Consider the following 21,660-nt stretch of genomic DNA (forward strand, 5'->3'; position numbering starts at 1 on the left):
TCTGGACTCCCTGTTGCTAGGGAAAAGACATTGCCTATTTACCCTATCCATGCCCCTCATAATTTTGTAAGCCTCTATAAGGTCACCCCTCAGTGTCTGATGGTCCAGGGAAACAGCCCCAGCCTGTTCAGCCTCTCCCTATAGCTCAAATCCTTCAACCCTGGCAACAAGCTTGTAAATCTTTTCTGAACCCTTTCAAGTTTCACAACATCTTTCCGATAGGAAGGAGACCAGAATTGCATGCAATATTCCAACAGGGGCCTAACCAATGTCCTGCACAGCCGCAACATGACCTCCAAACTCTTGTACTCAATACTCTGAACAATAAAAGAAAGCATACCAAACACCATCTTCACTATCCATCTACCTGTGACTCCATTTTCAAGGAGCTATGAACCTGCACTCCAAGGTCTCTTTGTTCAGCAACACTCCCTAGGACCTTAACATTAAGTCCATAAGTCCTGCTGAGATTTCCTTTCCCAAAATGCAGCACCTCGTTTATCTGAATTAAACTCCATCTGCCACTTCTCAGCACATTGGCCCATCTGGTCAAGATCCTCTTGTAATCTGAGGTAACCCTCTTCGCTGTCCACTACGCCTCCAATTTTGGTGTCATCTGCAAACTTACTAACTGTATCTCTTATGCTCGCATCCAAATCATTTATGTACATAATAAAAAGTAGAGGACCCAACACCAATCCTTGTGGCAATCCACTGGTCACAGGCCTCCAGTCTGAAAAACAACCCTCCACCACCACACTCTGTCTTCTACCTTTGAGCCAGTTCTGTATCCAAATGGCTAGTTCTCCCTGTATTCCATGAGATCTAACCTTGCTAATCAGTCTCCCATGGGGAACCTTGTCGAACGCCTTACTGAAGTCCATATAGATCACATCTACCGCTCTATCCTCATCAATTCTCTTTGTTACTTCTTCAAAACATTCAATCAAGTTTGTGAGACATGATTTCCCACGCACAAAGCCATGTTGACTATCCCTAACCAGTCCTTGCCTTTCTAAATATATGTACATCCTATCCCTCAGGATTCCCTCCAACACCTTGCCCACCACCGACATCAGGTTCACTGGTCGATAGTTTTCCAGCTTGTCCTTACCACCCTTCTTAAACTGTGGCACCACGTTTGCCAACGTCCAGTCTTCTGCCACCTCACCTGTGACTATCGATGATACAAATATCTCAGCAAGAGACCCAACAATCGCTTCTCTAGATTCCCACAGAGTTCTTGGGTACACCTGATCAGGTCCTGGGGATTTATCCACCTTTACATTTCAAGACATCCAGCACTTCCTCCTCTGTAATCTGGACATTTTGCAAGATGTCACCATCTATTTCCCTGCAGTCTATATCTTCCATATCCTTTTCCATAGTAAATACTGATGCAAAATGCTCGTCTAGTATCTCCCCCATTTTCTGTGCCTCCACACAAAGGCCACCTTGCTGATCTTTGAGGGGCCCTATTCACTCCCTAGTTACTCTTTTATCCTTAATATATTTGTAAAACTTCTTTGGATTCTCCTTAATTCTATTTGCCAAAGCTATCTCATGTCCCCCTTTTGACTTCCCTCTGAAGTATACTCCTACTTCCTTTATACTCTTCTAAGGATTCACTCAATTTATCCTGTCTATACCTGACATATGCTTCCTTCTTTTTCTTAACCAAACCCTCAATTTCTTAAGTCATCCAGCATTCCCTATGCCTACCAGCCTTTCCTTTCACCCTAACAGGAATATACCTTCTCTAGATTCTAAATTTGGCCCATATCCCTTTAAATCCTTCCCGTTCATTTACCAATCCTGGCTCCTTTTAAATGTTGTAATTATTCCCACCTTCATCACTGCCTCTGGAAGCTCATTCCATATGCACATCACCCTCTGCATGAAAAGGTTTTTCCTCAGGTTATTTTTTGAATCTTTGCTCTCTCACCTTAAACCTATGCCCTCTATGCTCCCCCACCAAGGAAAAAGACCTTGGCTTTTCATCCAATCGATGCCCCTCATGATTTTATAAGCAGCTGTAAAAACTACCCCTCAGCTCCTGATGATCCAGGGAAAAAAAGCCCAAGCCTATTCAGCCTCTCCCGATAATTCAAACCCTCTCACCCTGGTAACATCTCTGTCAAATTTTTGCCCTCTCTTAAGATTAACAACATCCTTCCAATAGCAGCGTGACCCGAATTGTACGCAGTCCTCCAAATGTGCCCTAAGCAATGTCCTATGCAGCCCTAACATGATGTCCCAGCTCCTAAACTCAGTGCGCTTACCAAAGGAGACAAGCATGCCAAACACCTTTCTTACAACCTTTTCTAACCTCCACTCCACATTCAAGCAGCTGTTCATATGCACCTGGTGGTCTTATACAGTTAATGGTAGGACCATGGGCAGTGTTGCCAAACAATAAGTCCTGCCCTATTTTGAGCTATGAGAATGTATATGTAACTACATTCTCTCTCTGTCAGTTTCTGCAATGTGAATATGTGGGAGCAGCTTAGTCAGTTTCTGCTGTGTGACTGTGAGAGTAAAGTTCTCAATCTGTACTAATCAGTTTCTACTCTCGCACACCAATTTGGCTTAATTCCCTGGCAGCCACTAATATTTTCTGTGACTGTGATTTATTCCATTGGAGAAGTTATGAGGATGTTGAAATGGGGTCTTTATCTTAACCTCTAAGCATTTTGTGAATACTGAGTTTTTGCTTAGTCTGTGGGGTAAAGAAGAGAGCAGACGGGTATATAGTTCAGAATCTCAACAATTACTGAAAACTTGTATGCAGAACAATAAAAGAATAGAATGGGACAAATGGCCTGCGTCTGTGCTGTACCAATTCTGTGATTCACACCGCTTCTCGACTTTTTGGCTAAGATCAAGTGTCTGTTTTTATCAGGGCGGGTGTGGAACTGCGAGTCATCAGAGCTAATGGAGATCATCGCTGGACCGTGATCGGACGTTGGAGGATCATTTGGTTGTGCTGACCTGCTCTTTGTGAATCTTCATGCTGGCTTTGGCCTAAGGCCAATTCAGGGACCAGCCAACCTCAGAGCTATGGCCTCAGCAGCTGCCTGCACCCTAGGCCAGGGCATTCGCAACACAGTCAGGGTGACTGTCAAGAAGGTGGAGGAGCATACACCGGTCGATCGGACAGTGTTCGTCAAGAAGGTTTTGCTCGAGTGCTGTAGGTTCACCGCAGCGGATGTGTACTGCCTGCAGGATTTCCCTGGGCCAGGCTACTTTGACATCGCCTTCAGGAGCATGAAGCAATGCGAGCAGCTCCTGAAGGTCTTCAAGGAAAAGGAAGGGGAGCTGCTGTTCTCCATCTTGTCGGTGGTCCTGTTGTGTGTGCTTCCTGCACAGAGGTGTTGGGTTGTTATGATCCATATGTACAGCCCTTATGTTCCAGCAACTGATGTCCTGACGTTCCTGAGAAGATATATGCAGGTTGAGGGAGAAAGCACTGACGTGGTTGACCCTTTTGGGATCTGGACCAGAAACGACAGGTCAAGGTAACCCTGAGGTTTGATGCCAGTGGGAACATCCTCCACCCACCCTCCAGCTTTGCTATCAGAGGGAGCAGTGGGTATCTGAAGTACGCAGTGCAGCCGAAGGTGTGCCGAACCTGCAGGAAGTCAGGCCACATGGCGGCGGACTGCAAGGTCACGCTCTGTCGAAACTGAAAGAATGCAAGGAGGCCAAGACCTGCAATCTGTGTGGGGAAGCGGGCCACATGTTCAAGGTTTGCTCAAGACGAAGGGCCGCCACCTACGTGCAGATGGCCGGTGGTGGAATGCGGAACAGCAAGGCACCATAAACCAGCAAGGGAACGGTGTCTGGGGGCCCACAAAAGGAAGGACAGGCCAGAGCGGAGCAGATGACAGCCACCGGAGAGGCACAGCTGCCGATCGAAGCTCCTACAGGACAGACGGAGGAGGAGGAGGGAATGAAGGAGGCAGATCAATGGATTCCTGTAAAAAACAGGAGGAAGAAAACCCGGCAGGCTGCCAAAACCTCCCAGAAAAGGGGGAAACGGCAGCTACAGGGGGAAGACACGGACAGCTCTTCGGAGGGTGAGGACGGGTGCAAGGAGGGTCATCACCAAAAGAAGAGACAGAGTGCTGCGGGGACAAAGGAAGGCAGCACCTGCCAAACAAGAAAGGACCAACCTCCTGAGGCAATGGGAAAAGACCACCCCCACCAGGTGAAAGCCATGAGGGCCCCACCGCCACACAGCTCCAGGCTACTGGGAGCAGCGACCCTCTGACAGCCCCGCTGTCAGATATAGAACCGGACTGTGCAGACCCTGGTCCCGGCCCGATGACACCAGAGCGGGCAAATGGGCCCAGTGAGGAGCTGGACAGCTACCTCAGCCCCGCGAGGGTCCAGCCGTTCGTGTTCACCACGGGGATGCAGACAGCTACCGTAGAGGGGCAGTACCAGCAGCAAATGGATATGGGTAACCTCACAACCTGATAAAAATGGGGATAAGAATTGCAAGCATTAATGTGCGCAGCATAAAATCTGCTGCGCAATGTGTTTCAACGTTTGGCTTCTTTGCCAACATCAAAGCCGATGTCCTGTTTCTGCAGGAGTGTGGGATACTGCACCTCAGCAGTTACAGGATATGATTAGATTAGATTACTTACAGTGTGGAAACAGGCCCTTCGGCCCAACAAGTCCACACCGACCCGCCGAAGCGCAACCCACCCATACCCCTACATTTACCCCTTACCTAACACTACGGGCAATTTAGCATGGCCAATTCACCTGACCTGCACATCTTTGGATTGTGGGAGGAAACCGGAGCACCCGGAGGAAACCCACGCAGACACGGGGAGAACATGCAAACTCCACACAGTCAGTCGCCGGAGGCGGGAATTGAACCCGGATCTCTGGCGCTGTGAGGCAGCAGTGCTAACCACTGTGCCACCGTGCCGCCCACAAATGGACATGGGTAACCTCACAACCTGATAAAAATGGTCGAGCTTGTGGGCCCATGGGCTGTCAGTTTGATCGGGGGCAATGATAACCACTCCTCGGGCCTGGGTATCCTGTTGTGAGGAGGCAACTTCATCATCTCCGAGGTTAAGGAGGTGATGGGCGGGTCCCTCCTCATCCCTGATGTTACGTACAGAAACGCTCCCTTGAGACTAATCAACGTGTACGCCCCAGCGGGTAAGAGTGAACGTTTGGCCGTCCTGCAACAGCTTCCACTGTTGCTGGCTATGTCCAGGCTGGTCATTCTGGCTGGAGACTTCAACTGTATCATTGATGCAGATGGACGATCCAGCAGGGGGGTCAGTAAACTGGACGCCACGTCCAGAGCCCTGATGGAAACAGTCAAAGATGCCAAGCTGCACAACATCTTGAACACCCCTGCAGATGGAGCGCAGCGTAGATATACCTGCTCATGGGCAGACGGGTCTATCCGGTCAAGGATAGATTACCTGTTTGTGTCCTGAACGTTCTCAGTCAGATCCACCGACATCAAGCCGGTGTTCTTCTCTGACCACTGCCTCCTGCTGGCCAACTGTCACCTACAGGATGAGCAGCGGTCTGGTAAAGGAATGTGGAAACTGAACACTAAGCTGTTGACCCCGGGAAACATTGAGGAGCTCAAGAGGGATTACGCAGGTTGAAGAACCGTGAAGCCCCTCTTTGAGACTCCAACGGACTGGTGGGAAACAGTAAAAGGGAACATCAATTGGTTCTTCATCCTCAAAGGTGTTTGGGAGGTGAGATAGAGGCAGGGAAAACTGTCCCAACTCCAGGAAAGTATGCAGAACCTACTCCTGCTGCAGACGTTGGGGGTCGATGTCACGGAGGACCTCAAGGAGGTGAAGGGCCAGCAAGCCTCGCTCTTTGCCTCGGAGGCCTCCAAGATATTCTTCCGGTCCAGGGTCATCTCCACAGAGCAGGACGAGACGTACTCACGTTTCTTCTTCCAGAAGGTGCACAAAGAGAGCTCCGTGCTCAGCAGCCTGAAAGAAGAAGATGGCTCGGTAACATCATCTCAGGCTGACATCATGAGGATCAGCAAATCCTTCTATGCCAGTCTGTATGACTCGAAGCCAACCAACAGCGCGGCCTCCCAATCATTCCTGTCCTCTATCACGGAGGACTTCGACGAAGGAACACGTGAGAGGCTGTACCAGCCGCTATCTCTGGACGAGCTGACCAAGGCCCTTCGAAAAGAATAAAACTCCCGGAAGTGACGGTCGATCTCTATTCTGCCCTTTGGGACTTGATTGGCTAGGACCTGCTGGAGGTGTATGTCAGTATGCTTCGGGCAGGTACCATGAGCGAATCCATGAGGAAAGGCATCATCACCCTCATCTACAAGGGGGAGAGGGAGGAACTCAAAAATTGGAGATCAATCTCACTGTTGAATGCGGATTACAAAATTCTGTCAAACGTAATCGCCAACCGGGTCAGGTCTGCTCTGAGACCGGTGATCCACCTTGATCAAACCTGTGCTGTACTGGGCAGGAAGATCGCTGATAGTCTTGCACTCCTTAAAGATACGATTGCCTACGTGCAGGACAGGGGGATGGACAATTGCATCATCAGCCTGGACCAGGAGAAAGCCTTTGACAGGATATCGCATACAAATATGAGGGATGTACTCTCCAAAATGGGTTTTGGGGAGGGAATCTGGAATTGGATCATACTGCTCTACACCAACAATATCAGTGCAGTCTCAATCAATGGGTGGGAATCAGATAGCTTCCTTGTAAGATCTGGAGTCAGGCAGGGCTGCCCTCTCTCTCCTACCTTGTTTGTGTGCTGCATAGAGCCAGTTGCCGAGTCCATCAGGAAGGATGCGAGCCTGAGAGAGGTGATTATTCCTGGCAACGGGGGCCTGCTGGTCAAGGCCTCCCTGTACATGGGTGAGGTCGCCATTTTCTGCTCGGACCTGCTATCCCTGCACAGACTCATGTGCATATGTGACCAGTTCGAGCAGGCCTCGGGGGTCAAGGTAAACCGAGGCAAGAGCGAGGCTATGCTCTTCGGGAACTGGGCCGACCAATCCTCGATCCCCTTCACTGTCAGGACCGACCACCTGAAGGTGCTGGGTATTTGATTCGGTGGGGCTGGGTCGTGCGCCAAGACCTGGGAGGAGTGGATCAGGAAAATGAAGCCGAAACGAGGCAGATGGGAGCAACGGTCGCTCTCCATCGCCGGCAAAAACCTGGTCATCAGGTGTGAGGTTCTGTCAGTATTGTTACATGTGTCACAGGTCTGGCCTATCCCCAGAACCTATGCCACCGCAGTCACCCAGGCCATCCTCCACTTCATGTGGAGATCAATGATGGACTGGGTCTGAAGGGACACAATGTGCAAAGACCTGGGCAATAGGGGAAAAAAAACACGCCCAATGCCACCTTCACCCTGATGGCCACCTTTGTGTGTGGCTGCATCAAGCTGTGTGTGAATCCCCGGTACACAAACACCAAATGTCACTACGTACTGAGGTTCTACCTGGCCCGGCATTGTGAAGGATGGGCCTGGCCTCGCTGCTGCGGAACGCTCCAAGTAGTTGGACCTTTCCGTACCACCTGTCTTCTTGGAGAAATTTATGAAGAAAAGCACCTTTGACCACAAGTCCATCAGGAAGTGGTCTGCACGTAGTGTCCTTGAGACCCTTCGAGAAAAGGAGAGGGCGGATCCTATCGAGCGGTTCCCTGAGCAGACTGTCAAAGTCATTTCGCAGAATACCTCATCGCCAGAACTTTCCAACAAGCACCAAGACATGGCTTGGCTGGTGGTGAGAAGGGCTCTGCCTGTGAGATCCTTTATGCACGCCCGGACTCTCAGCCGCACCGCATGTTGACCTCGAAGCAGCTGCGTGGGGGACAAGTTTATCACACACCTCCTTCTGGAATGTGCCAATGCAGAAGAAGTATGGAGAGGAATGCAGTCGTGTTTGTCGAGGTTTGTCCCGAGCAGCGCCGTGACGCGGGACTCCGTGCTCTACGGTCTGTTCCCCGGGACACATGCCGAGACGAACAACTGTGCCTGGAGGATCATCAACTCGGTGAAATACTCTCTTTGGGAGGTCCGAAACCTGTTGATCTTCCAGCTGAATGAGTTGACCCCGACTGAGTGTTGCAGACTAGCACATTACAAGGTCCAGGACTACATGTTGAGGGACGCGCTGAAGCTTGGGGCAGCTGCCGCCAAGGCGCGGTTGGGAAAGACCACCGTGTAACATCTGCCTGCCTAAGCACAGAGGGCCCACGCAGTCATTTGGGCTCCATTGACTCCCCTGCTAAGTATGTAATCGTACAGATTGTACGGAGTATCAGTATAAAACTATCGTGTAGCAATGGACAGATTAGCTCATTTTTAAAAAAAATGGGTCTTGTCAATCAGTGTAGGATGTTTCCTTGCTTAGGGTTCTGTGTTATCACTGAGACATTTGGTTTCGACTTGAACGTAGACATTGTTGAAGTTTCTTTGGTTTGAAAATGAGATTTACTCTGCATCTGTCTATTCATCCTGCATGTTTTTTTATTATTGCACATTATTTAATTATTGTGTCTTCAGTCCCGTTTCCCCTTGCTGTGGAGCTCTCATGAGTCATTTTTCAGCTGTTTCTATTTCTTGAAGTTACACTTTAACACTTGATAAGTTCGGAGCCACCATTCACGGTGGGATATGAACAGTGAATATTACCCCAGGAAAACAAAAAAGAAACGTGCGCCCATCTTTGAGTATGAGGAGCAGATGCATCTTACAATTGGCGGTCTATGTCTTTAGTTCTATGCCTGGTCGACTCGAACCTGGGTCTGAGAACAGAAGCGAGTCAAACAGTCAGGTCAGGCAGGGACAAGGTAGGACTAATAAATTAAACTGCATTTATTTCAATGCAAGGGGCCTAACAGGGAAGGCAGATGAACTCAGGGCATGGTTAGGAACAGGGATATCATAGCAATTAGGGAAACGTGGCTCAGGGATGGGCAGGACTGGCAGCTTAATGTTCCAAGATACAAATGCTACAGGAAGGATAGAAAGGGAGGCAAGAGAGGAGGGGGAGTGGTATTTTTGATAAGGGATAGCATTACAGCTGTGCTGAGGGAGGATATATCCAGAAATACATGCAGGGAAGTTATTTGGGTGGAACTGAGAAATAAGAAAGGGCTGATCACCTTATTGGGATTGTATTATAGACACCCCAATAGTCAGAGGGAAAATGAGGAACAAACTTGCAAGGAGATCTCAGCTATCTGTAGGAATAATAGGGTAGTTATGGTAGGGGATTTTGACTTTCCAAACATCGACTGGGACTGCCAGAGTGTTAAAGGTTTAGATGGAGAGAAATTTCTTAAGTGTGTACAAGACAACTTTTTGATTCAGTATGTGGATGTACCTACTAGAGAAGGTGCAAAACTTGACCTACTCTTGGGAAATAAGGCTGGGCAGGTGACTGAGGTATCGGTGGGGGAGGACTTTGGGGCCATAGACCATAATTCTATTCGTTTATATGTAGTGATGGAAAAGGATAGACCAGATCTAAAAGTTGAAGTTCTAAATTGAAGGAAGGACAATTTTGATGGTATTAGGCAAGAACTTTCAAAAGCTGATTGGGGGCAGATGTTCACAGGTAAAGGGGCGGCTGGAAAATGGGAAGCCATCAGAAATGGCTTCAGAGAAAGTATATTCCTGTCAGGGTGAAAGGGAAGGCTGGTAGGTATAGGGAATGTTGGATGACGAAAGAAATTGAGGGTTTGGTTAAGAAAAAGAAGGAAGCATATGCCAGGTATAGACAGGCGAGATCGAGTGAATCCTTAGAAGAGTATAAAGAAAGTAGGAGTATACTTAAGAGGGAAATTAGGAGGGCAAAAAGGGGACATGAGATAGCTTTGGCAAATAGAATTAAGGAGAACCCAAAGAGTTTTTACAAATATGTTAAGGACAAAAGGGTAACTCGGGAGAGAACAGGGCCCCTCAAAGATCAACAAGGCAGCTTTTGTGTGGAGCCACAGAAAATGGGGGAGATACTAAATGAATATTTTTATCAGTATTAATTGTGGAAAAGGATATAGAAGATACAGACTGTAGGGAAATAGATGGTGACATCTTGCAAAATGTCCAGATTACAGAGCAGGAAGTGCTGGATGTCTTGAAATGGTTAAAAGTAGATAAATCGCCAGGACCTGATCAGGTGTACTCGAGAACTCTGTGGGAAGCTAGAGAAGTGATTGCTGGTACTCTTGCTGAGATATTTGTATCATCTATAGTCACAGGTGAAGTGCCGGAAGACTGGAGGTTGGCAAATGTGGTGCCTCTGTTTCAGAAGGGCGGTAAAGAAAAGCCAGGGAACTATGTACCAGTGAGCCTGACCTCGGTGGTGGGCAATTTCTTGGAGGGAATCCTGAGGGATAAGATGTACATATATTTGGAGAGGCTAGGACTGATTCAGGATAGTCAACATGGCTTTGTGCGTGGGAAATCATGTTTCACAAACTTGACTAAGTTTTTTGAAGAAGTAACAAAGAAGACTGATGAGGGCAGAGCAGTTGATGTGATCTATATGGACTTCAGTAAGGCGTTCGACAAGGTTCCCCATGGGAGACTGATTAGCAAGGTTAGATCTCATGGAATACAAGGAGAACTAGCCATTTGGATATAGAACTGGCTCAAAGGTAGAAGACAGAGGGTGGTGGTGGAGGGTTGTTTTTCAGACTGGAGGCCTGTGACCAGTGGAGTGCCACAAGGGTCAGTGCTGGGTCCTCTACTTTTTGTCATTTACATAAATGATTTGGATGCGGGCATAAGAGGTACAGTTAGTAAGTTTGCAGATGACACCAAAATTGGAGGTGTAGTGGACAGCAAAGAGGGTTACCTCAGATTACAACAGGATTTGGACCAGATGGGCCAATGCGCTGAGAAGTGGCAGATGGAGTTTAATTCTGATAAATGTGAGGTGCTGCATCTTGGAGAAGCAAATCTTAGCAGGACTTATACACTTAATGGTATGGTCCTAGGGAGTGTTGCTGAACAAAGAGACCTTGGAGTGCAGGTTCAAGCTCTTTGAAAGTGGAGTCACAGGTAGATAGAATAGTGAAGATGGTGTTTGATATGCTTTCCTTTATTGTTCAGAGTATTGAGTAAAGGAGTCGGGAGGTCATGTTGCGATTGTACAGGACATTGGTCAGGCCACTGTTTGAATATTGCATGCAATTCTGGTCTCCTTCCTATCGGAAAGATGTTGTGAAACTTGAAAGGGTTCAGAAAAGATTTACAAGGATGTTGCCAGGGTTGAAGGATTTGAGTTATAGGGAGAGGCTGAACAGGCTGGGGCTGGATTCCCTGGAGTGTCAGAGGCTGAGGGGTGACCATATAGAGGTTTACAAAATTATGATGGGCATGGATAGGATAAATAGACAAAGTCTTTTCCCTGGGATCATGGAGTCCAGAAATAGAGGGCATAGGTTTAGGGTGAGAGGGGAAAGATATAAAAGAGACCTAAGGGGCAACCTTTTCATACAAAGGGTGGTACATGGTACAGGAGCTGCCAGAGGATGTGGTGGAGGCTGGTACAATTGCAACATTTCAGAGACATTTGGATGGTTATATGAATAGGATGGGTTTGGAGGGATATGGGCCGGGTGCTGGCAGGTGGGACTAGATTGGGTTGGTATATCTGGTCGGCATGGACAGGTTGGACCGAAGGGTCTGTTTCCATGCTGTACATCTCTATGACTTTGATTTGTCTGATTTCAGATTGCAGTAATTGAGGCTTTCTGCTGTCGGTGAGAGATTTTCAAAATGAACCGAGATCAAACCAGAGCAGCTGCAGGACTGGGATGGCAAATGTGGAGCTTTTGCTGATGTCAGAACTAATGCCAAAGGGCTGGGCGACATTAAAATATTGTCTAAAGACGATTAATATGCTCATCCAGTAGAACGTTCTGTGATGTTTAATCAACATTTTTTGAAATGTGAAATGAAGAGATTAATTGCATATTGCAGTTCTTGGCGCTTTCTTTGTGTTTCTGCCAGGTCTTCTGGTCCAGAAAAGGAACAAAAATGTAGAAAGAGATAGATGCAGTTAGGCAAATGGATGAGCGAGAGAGATTGTCTGAAGTATGATTTGGAGATGCCGGTGTTGGACAGGGCTGTACAAAGTTAAAAATCACGCAACACCAGGTTATAGTCCAACAGGTTTTATTGGAAGCACACGAGCTTTCAGAGACAATCACCTGATGAAGGAGCGGCGCTCCGAAAGCTAGTGTGCTTCCAATTAAACCTGTTGGACTATAACCTGGTGTTGTGTGATTTTTAACTTTGTCTGAAGTATATGTATGTAAGCGAATTAACAAGTATTGATGGATTGTCCTCTGAATAACGTCCTCTTTTTCAATGCAAACATACTCCGTTGCTTGTTAATCGGCGGGCTTTTCAAACTGGAAAGAAAGTTGTTAATGATTTGGCGCTGGCTGCAAGAGAAGAGAACGTGGCCTCTCTCCTCCCTGCCTCTTGGGAGTACATTAAACACCAGTGAGTTTTATTTTCTCTATTTGCTGCTATTTGCTCAAGTTACTCTCGAACACTTGATTATTCCAGGAGCTACAAGCCCCGGTTGGGATGTGAGCCCTGATTGTCACCTCCGGGAAACAGATCCACGGGTAGATACATTACACACTGATTTTTCAATTTCCAAAACTCCGCGCGGGTTCTGTTGGGTGGGAATGATGATTGCACGTTTTAAATGAGGTTTCTGCTGTCAGCTAGAAGCTTTCAAAATGAACGAGATCAAACAGAACCAGAACAGTTGCCGGACCGGAATAGTTAATGTGGAGCTTCTGCAGAAAGGGAGCAAGATATTAAAATAATATCTAAGGGCGGTGTTCGTTATCAACGCGCTCCCGGCAAAGAACGTTCATGAAATCCTGAGAGGGCTGATTGAGGGCATTCGGCCCATCGAGTCCCTCCGAAGAGAATCCCGAATCTTTTAAATAGCTTCTGGACTCAGTACCCTAAAGAAAGATTGTGTGAATTGGACTTTTATCATCGAATCGCAAATTAACGACTAAGTACGAATGCGTTGTGTTCTGTAAAGCGGCAGGATTTTCAAATGTGAAAGAAAATGGTTGATGATTTGGCTCCATTTTTTCCCCGCTGCTTTCTCAGCAATAGTCATATAGTTACAGCTGGTGGGAACACCAAGGGAGACAATGAGGAGAGATTTCATCCGAAATAAACATTCCCCGACCTATTATGTAGTGTGAAAATTACATAACATTCATGGCAATGTACTAATCACTGGCGCTGAAAGCCGTGACTTCCAACTACCTTCGCCCGGCTCGGCTAGATTCAAGTATATGTAATAACAACAGAACTGACTTAGTGCGGCAATAGCATGCTCTCAGGTCCCCTATCGCTTCCCGCTCTCTCTGGATAGTTTAGTGGCTCTGAAAAGAGCCTTTGTGTTTCTCTCTCTCGGGGTGAATGTGCAGGGCCGGCCAGGCCCCGTTTAGGCGCGCTCCCCGCGGATCCGGCGGGCCAACTGGATGTCTTTGGGCATGATGGTGACCCGCTTGGCGTGGATGGCGCACAGGTTGGTGTCCTCAAACAGTCCCACCAGGTAAGCCTCGCTGGCCTCCTGCAGGGCCATCACCGCCGAGCTCTGGAAGCGCAGGTCGGTCTTGAAGTCCTGAGCGATCTCTCGCACCAGGCGCTGGAAGGGCAGTTTGCGGATCAGCAGCTCGGTGGATTTCTGGTAGCGGCGGATCTCCCGCAGAGCCACCGTGCCGGGCCTGTAGCGATGAGGCTTCTTCACTCCGCCCGTGGCCGGAGCGCTCTTGCGGGCCGCTTTGGTCGCCAGCTGCTTGCGGGGAGCTTTCCCTCCGGTGGATTTGCGCGCTGTCTGCTTGGTTCGTGCCATTCTCTTCAACTCTCTGTAACACACACACAGGCTGCTGCTGTCAATGCTAAGGCTGCTGCGGTGCTGCCTATTTAAGGGAACGGAGAGCCCGCCCTAGAGCTGGGATTGGATACAGCCCTGTCCCTCAGCCCACAGAGAAACATCTCCGGAAGGTACAGAAAAGGCAGGAAAAGAATTGTTGGAGGCTGATTGGGTAACGTGAAATGACAGTTGGTCAGTTTGAAAATGCCCGCCGAATTCACCCTCACAAACACTGAAATTAAATTAAATATTCAAACGCAAAGCACCATCCGTCTACAACTAAGATAAAATTTAATATTTTATAGTAATTATTTAAAACCTAGTTAGCTGGCAGCGCGGACAGGAGGCAGGATCGTTGCCTGATCTGTCTGTAACAGACAGGAGGAAAGGCGGGGTTTAAAACAGCCCAGACAAACTGAACAACCGAACTTGTACCCCTCCGTGAATCAATCTAAACAACCCCGCCAATTTAAACATCTTAAAATCAGTGTACACCGATAAAAGGACAGAATCTCACTTTATCTGTTATTTTTTATTACCCCCAGATTGTAATTAGCCCGAAAACAATGTGGAATTGCTGCCTGAACTGTCTGTAACAGGCAGATGGAAGGAACGCGCCATGAAAACATCCGCAGCGTCCCAGAATCAAAACTGAACAAAATTCCTGAACGGGTCAGTGAAATACAAATACGATATGTCATATTCGTGACTCGGTAGGGTTATAAGTCGCGAAGTGAAATAACAAGATGGAGATCAATAAACCTTCCCTGTGTGATACCTTCCCCATTCACAGGTCTCCAATTTCGGAAACCATGGCATGAGTGTTTATTCGAGTTATTCAGATCAATTAATATCTAAGGTATGTCTGCGCATTGAAATTATGCATTGAAAAATACCTTGATCGTTTGCTGAGCCTTTCATCTAGTCAAGGTATTTTTCAATGTATAATTTCAATTACATCACACTGTAAACTTTTGCAATAAATTCTGTTTTACAATTGCGTCTTCCACATCCACCTGATGAAGGAGCGACGCTCCGAAAGCTTGTGTGCTTTCAATTAAACCTGTTGGACTATAACCTGGTGTTGTGATATTTAACGTTAATCTCAGACATGAATGGAACCCGTACTTCATTTCTGTTGTGTGATCACTGTTAAATTCTCAACGTGTAACTCCAATGCCGCTTGCTGACGATTGACGCGAATGAACGCCAAACAAATGCATCAGTCAGCCCCTGGGCACTTCCATCTCGGGCAGATTCAGTTCCGTCAAACACAGCTGAATCAACCCGGTGTAAAAACAGCAACGCATGAGTTTCTAACATAAAACCAAAAGCCGGGGTGGATTTCGGCTCTCTCTGGATAGTTTAGTGGCTCTGAAAAGAGCCGTTGTGTTTCTCTCTCTCTCTCTCGGGGTGAATGTGCAGGGCCGGCCAGGCTCCGTTTAGGCGCGCTCCCCGCGGATCCGGCGGGCCAGCTGGATGTCTTTGGGCATGATGGTGACCCGCTTGGCGTGGATGGCGCACAGGTTGGTGTCCTCAAACAGCCCCACCAGGTAAGCCTCGCTGGCCTCCTGCAGGGCCATCACCGCCGAGCTCTGGAAGCGCAGGTCGGTCTTGAAGTCCTGAGAAAGGGGCCAATACGTCCCATTGAGTCTGAACCGAGCCTCCCAAGAGGGTGTGAACTAAAAACAAACCCACTATTAATTACACATGCATTCTTCTCATTCAAACTGCCTCCTACTTTCTACATCTTGACTGCATTTTCAAATCTGAAAGAAACCGGTGGATGTTTTGGTGCCAATTTCCACCCCACCCTCCTCAGCCACGTTCAGTTACAGCTGAGGGACAATGAGCGGAAAGACATTTCATCAAGAAGTTCTAATCTCCGACAGTAGTCATGATTTGGAGATGCCGGTATGAACATTCTTCCCGATGAGCGCATTAAATGACCGAGTGCACTTTAATGTATTCTCTCTTTACGGGTAGGGACCCCATGACCGCACTGGACAATCAGCACAGGCGGTTTGGCTTTTGTTTTTCGCTGTTGACATTATGCTGTCAATACAGGAAACACGGACTGTGGAAGTATGATAGCGTTGTAAAGGAGCACTTTAAACGTCTCCAGTGAAATAGGGCCCATTGTTCTTCTCTTTAACTGTTAGCGTCATGGGTGCCGGGGGATGGCGATAAGTAATATTGGCGCCAAGACATCAACGGCTTATTTTCAAATTTGAAAATGCCCGCCAACGTGTACAAAAGAACAGGATGTTTTATAGGGGAGAATGTATGCGTTGATTGTGTTTTTCATTACAAAATTGGAGTTCAGACAGTCTCAGTTTACCTCATTCTCTCATTTTCAGCTGAAAAATGCCTCATTGGTATGCAATCTGCTCTCTCTCTCTCTCCAGAGGATGGGGATAAAAGACTGTATATGAAGCGAGCAGATAGTAAAGCGCAGAGGGTCAGGGACGACTCCTTCAGCGACTGACGAGTTACTGCTCTGGGTCAACCCAACCAGTCCCAACTTCAACGAACTGTGAAACTAATGGAAAGTCAAACGCAATCGGGGACGTTCGTAACACCAGACTAAACTCATTGGACATTACCTAAAGCTCGATCCCTCAGGCAGTGACCGTACAATGAGAAATAGTTCCAGTCACTGTTGCAATCGCATTTTATGAAACATTCTTCCTCTGCTCCCACAGACAGTAACAGTACCCAATGAAAAGGAGATAGGATTTGCTCGATGTCAGGTACAAAGCCCAGGGCTCTGAAATACGTAATTAGACAGAGGTCAACTCCTTTCACAGATGCTGTGAGTGGCTCTTAAAAGAGCCTTTGGGTTGGTAATTCAAGAAAGGGCTCTTCACTTTTTAGCGGCTCCCGCTGCGGCGGATTTTTTGGGCAGCAGCACGGCCTGGATATTAGGCAGCACCCCGCCCTGAGCGATGGTCACCCCTCCCAGCAGCTTGTTGAGCTCCTCGTCGTTGCGCACGGCCAGCTGCAGGTGCCTGGGGATGATGCGGGACTTCTTGTTGTCCCGGGCCGCGTTACCGGCCAGCTCCAGGATCTCAGCCGTCAGATACTCCAGCACCGCAGCCAGATAGACCGGCGCTCCGGCACCCACACGCTCAGCATAGTTACCCTTTCTCAGGAGCCTGTGAACACGGCCCACCGGGAACTGCAGGCCAGCCCGGGACGACCGAGACTTCGCCTTGGCGCGACTTTTCCCACTGCCCTTTCCCCTTCCAGACATTCTTAGAATCTCACAAAAGCTTTCAGAGAGAATGCTACACTCCGCCCGCATCGCGGTCTCTTATACCATCGGGCGGAATGGTGGGGCGGCCGTTTCTGATTGGTCCCATTGTCCAGCCCCGCCTAATGATGTTCCAATTCCCAATCAGATATCTGCCTCATTCCCCAATCCGGAGAGGGCCCGGGGAGGAGGGCGGAAAGTCCCGGCGCCAAACCATCAACCGCCTTTGTTACAACATGAAAAGCCCGCCAACTTACAAACAAAGGAATATGTTTTACATTGAAAAACGAAGTACTAAAACAAACTGATGAGGTTTTTAAAACACTTACTACTCGTATGTCAAGTTACTTTTACTTTACAAATGTATCCTTCTCACGGTCTTACTCTCCCTCATTTGCCCACCACTATCTGTCCATTTCTGATCTTGAGAGTGGGTAATTTTCTAAAACTTAAGCTAAAACAAAACAGGCCAAACACTGCAGTCTACAACACATTTCAATAACACCCCGGCATGTTAATAAAGCAGCACGCAACATTCTTCCGGCTCAGTATCGATGGCGATGTTTAGACGATATTTTAAAGCCGTCCTCCCTTATCGCTCTCGATCAGATTCAGCATAATCACCACGTTTCAGTCCGGCAGCTGTTTTGGTGTTCTCTCAGTTAAAGCCTCTCACCGACAGCCAGAAAGGGCTTTGCATTTGCATTCTGAAAAATCGGATTAAAGCCGCGCAATGGAAATGTTTTTTTTTGAAAAGGGTAAAATGTGTCAATCCGTGCGACTGAAAGCTGTTGGCACTTCCGTTTGGTTTGTTTGGGTGAAAGTAAGTGTTAACATTCCACCAGGACTTTTAGCAACTTGAACAAATAAGATGAAAGATGACTCCCTCGTGTTTAGTCTGCTCTCTCTCTCTAATGAAGTCGCTCTCCCCACCTCGTCAATTTGCAAAGCACTTATAATATCAAATATAGTTCTCGAAGAAAGATACCTGGTCAAAACACACTAATCAATCTTAAAAATGACTCACTGGTGCTTAATCTGCTGTCTCCCTATAGAGAGGGGAAGGGGCTGTTTGTGATGTATTCAACCCCGCCCCCTTCATTAACGCATCTCATCAAATTGCAAAGCAATTATAAAAGTGAATGCAATGCGAAAACGTAAAATACCTTATCAAGAATCACACGCAAACTAAAACAAACAACCCTTAAAGAAACGGTTCAGCTGTCTCAGGGAGGTTGTAGGTGGCTCTTAAAAGAGCCTTTGAGTTGTGGATGTGTGTTTCAGTGTAATACGGTCCCTCACTTGGAGCTGGTGTACTTGGTCACCGCCTTTGTGCCCTCCGACACGGCGTGCTTGGCCAGCTCCCCGGGCAGCAGCAGCCGCACGGCGGTCTGGATCTCCCGGGAGCTGATGGTGCTGCGCTTGTTGTAATGGGCCAGGCGGGAAGCCTCCCCCGCGATGCGCTCGAAAATATCGTTGACGAACGAGTTCATGATGCTCATGGCCTCAGAGGAGATGCCGGTGTCGGGGTGAACCTGCTTCTTCACTTTGTAGATGTAGATGGCGTAACTTTCTCTCCTGGTCCTTTTCCTCTTCTTGCCGCCCTTCGCCGGCGCCTTCTTGATGATTTTCTTCGCGCCCTTCTTGGAGGCTTGCTGTGCTTTCTTCTCATCAGCCATAGCGCCGCTCAGAGTAAGGGAAAGCGGGCTCGGAGTTCCTTTTTCCCCCCTTTTTTTCTTTTTCCCGACACTCCTGCTTTTTTTCCCCCTTTTCTTTTAACCCCCACACTACCGCCTAACTGCGGTAGTACTTATTTTTTCCCCAGCACCCATGTTGTGTGTGTGTGCAGGTGTGAGACACGTTGAGAGACACAAGGTGTACGAATCTTTATTCAACTTGGAGTTCCCTTTTTATTTTTATTAACAGAATCTCTGACACTCCTGTTTATATATATTTTCTCTTTTTTTTTCTGCTAACCCCCACACTACAGCCTAACCGCAGTAGTGCTTATTTTTCCCCAGCACCCATGGTGTGTGTGTGCAGTTGTGAGACACAAGGTGCACGAATCTTTATTCAACTTGGAGTTCCCTTTTTACTTATTTTAGTGAGAGACACAAGGTGATCCCCGTTTATTCTTTTCTTTTTTTTTCTATGTATATATATTTTAAATAACCCCCACACGTGCTTATTATTTTTTCCCCCAGCACCCATGGTGTGTGTGCACAGGTCTGAGACACAGTGAGTGACACAAGGTGCTCGAATCGTTATTCAACTTGGAGTTCCCTTTTTATATTTTTTTATTTTATTTTTTTCTCTTTATTTTTTTCTTTTTTTTCTCTTTTTCTTTCCTTTCTTTTTTTTTCTTTAACCCCCACACTACCACCTAAGTGCGGTAGTGCTTATTTTTTTCCCCCAGCACCCATGGTGGGTGTGTGCAGGTGTGAGACACAGTGAAAGACACAAAATGCACGAATCTTTATTCAAATTCCACCACCAGGAAGATAGGAAAACACCCGGGTGGCCAGTGACAAACACTGCCCTTCACATCAAAGGGCAGTCCTGTGTGATCAAAACAGTGAAGGGGAGGGTAGGGACTAAATCAAAACGGAGTTGGAGAGTTCCCTTTTTATACACTGATGGTCATCGATGCTAATAAGGGATGGAGGGTAGACTGGTTGCTGATTGGGTAGTTTACATGGAGTCATTCCCAAACACTCAAGTTTCTGTGATTGGTTGAAGTGGATGGTGATTCTGATCCTGTCAGTCTGACTGAAGGAGATTTGTTTTATATCTGTTTCTGGTCCTCTCTCTGGGCTGGAATTAACACTGTGCTTGCCCCTTTTCTCAGTGGTTACACTGCTGACTCTCAGCGCCAAGGACCCTGGTTCGATTCCAGTTGCGGGCGACTGTCTGTGTGGATTTTGCATATTCTCCCCTTGTCTGAGTGGGTTTCCTCCAGGTGCTCAGTTTTCCTCTCACAATTCAAAGACGTGCAGGAAGGTGAATTGGCCAGGCTAAATTGCCCATAATGTTCCAGGATGTGTAGGTTAGGTGCATTAATCAGGGATGAATGCAGAATGGGTCTGGGTGGTTACTCTTCGGAGGGTCGGTTGGACTTGTGTGCCTAACTCTACATTGTAGGGATTCTAAGACTGAGAGTGTTTTCTCGGTTTCGGGTTGATGGAATTCGTTCTCAACTGCACGGACTTGGAGAGAGATGACAAAAAACTCACATTTAAAACTTTTCTTGAGTCACGGGTTGAAAATGCCGGTCTCAACTGTGGGATGAATATATTTCTGAGAACCTGATTGCTAACTGTGGGCCCAGAGACCGATCTGTAACTGTGCGCTTTGCAAGTAACTACAGTTTATCAGAACCACGTTGCAGTTTTTATTTAAGAGTATTGAACTTTCACGCAGGGATTGAGAACATTTCTCAGTTTCATACGAATGCTTGTTAACCAGCAACCGTTAGCATGTTACATATGTGTTCTTTAACTTTGTATCCATTGAATCCTTATTTAGACATTTGGCATGAATTCAACACCTGGCTCTGGTTCTCTGTGTAATAGTCAATTAGTGTTACTTCAAGACAGGTTTATTCTGTATCCACCAAACACTGATGTAAGCGGTAACACTTTACACCATTTGCTTGCCACTTGGAAATGTTGCTCCAATCTGTGCCTATCCATTTCTGGGAGGTAAAGCATTTTTATTTACACTATTGCACAGTCTTTACAAGCCAGTATGTTACTGGACTGTAACTCAAACTTTCTGAAGTGTAACCTATTGTTTTTACTCTCGAGGTGTCAGTCATTAACATAAGAATGTTTCTCATTTAGTATCTACAATTTTGAGTGTGACCAAACACCACTTTGGACAGTCTCAGGCAGGACTCCCTCCCCTCCACACACATATCCTTTGAATATCAGCTTCTGCGCATTGACAGTAAGTTTGTATTTTTAACTGCAGCATTTGGTAAGGGGAAATATCTTGTACATTGCAGAAATTGGCAATAACAATGTTACTGCTGATGTTACACTGTTTACGCCAGTTTGTCACCAGTGCATTGTATCCTAACAATTCATTGTTTTGCAACTGACTCCGTATTTCATTCTGTAACTGCCAGTTTGTTGTTTCTAATCTTGTTTTCACTGAGTTTCTGTCAATCACTGGCATGTGAAAGAGCAAATATCTCAACATTTCTAACTTTCAGATGAAATTAATGTTTTTTTTTACTCCATCCCTGTTATGTCATGATGACTTGTAATTGAATCTGTCAGTATGTGATCTGTCAGCACACACAGTAAGTTAGAGATAAAGTGAAAGGTGAATGATGCCTTCCATTTGTCAAGCGACTGCAGGCCGTATACACTACAGTTATTAATTTATTTCAGGCTTGTGTCAGTTTAAATGTCTTAAAGCAGAAGGCAATAAGAAAAATGAGAAGTCAGTGACGTTTTTATCTGCCTGTGTGTAC

At 47.0% G+C, this 21,660-nt stretch overlaps 3 protein-coding genes and 1 pseudogene across 4 annotated transcripts in view; all 4 read right to left on the minus strand.

Annotated features, from left to right (window-relative positions):
* Positions 1-21,660, minus strand: part of LOC148135420 (uncharacterized) — a 560,459-nt pseudogene that overhangs the window by 113,280 nt on the left and 425,519 nt on the right. The window lies entirely within an intron of this gene.
* Positions 13,241-13,903, minus strand: LOC122544570 (histone H3). Its single transcript, XM_043683886.2, has one exon. It carries the CDS (start codon positions 13,901-13,903, stop codon positions 13,493-13,495), a length of 411 nt encoding a protein of 136 aa, XP_043539821.1. The 3' UTR covers positions 13,241-13,492.
* LOC122544554 (histone H2A type 1-like) lies at positions 16,791-17,180 on the minus strand. Its single transcript, XM_043683869.2, has one exon. The coding sequence runs from the start codon at positions 17,178-17,180 to the stop codon at positions 16,791-16,793; it is 390 nt and encodes a 129-aa protein (XP_043539804.2).
* Positions 18,479-18,859, minus strand: LOC122544510 (histone H2B 1/2-like). The gene has a single exon (XM_043683747.2). It carries the CDS (start codon positions 18,857-18,859, stop codon positions 18,479-18,481), a length of 381 nt encoding a protein of 126 aa, XP_043539682.2.

This window comes from Chiloscyllium plagiosum, unplaced genomic scaffold (genome assembly GCF_037043375.1).
Source record: "Chiloscyllium plagiosum isolate Xiang-an unplaced genomic scaffold, Cpla_swu_hap1 HiC_scaffold_49, whole genome shotgun sequence".
Taxonomy (NCBI): Eukaryota; Metazoa; Chordata; class Chondrichthyes; order Orectolobiformes; family Hemiscylliidae; genus Chiloscyllium; species Chiloscyllium plagiosum.

What these genes read in the sequence shown, in the direction of transcription:
- LOC122544570 (XM_043683886.2), bottom strand. Translation starts at nt 13,903, where the DNA reads ATGGCACGAACCAAGCAGACAGCGCGCAAATCCACCGGAGGGAAAGCT.
- LOC122544554 (XM_043683869.2), bottom strand. Translation starts at nt 17,180, where the DNA reads ATGTCTGGAAGGGGAAAGGGCAGTGGGAAAAGTCGCGCCAAGGCGAAG.
- LOC122544510 (XM_043683747.2), bottom strand. Translation starts at nt 18,859, where the DNA reads ATGGCTGATGAGAAGAAAGCACAGCAAGCCTCCAAGAAGGGCGCGAAG.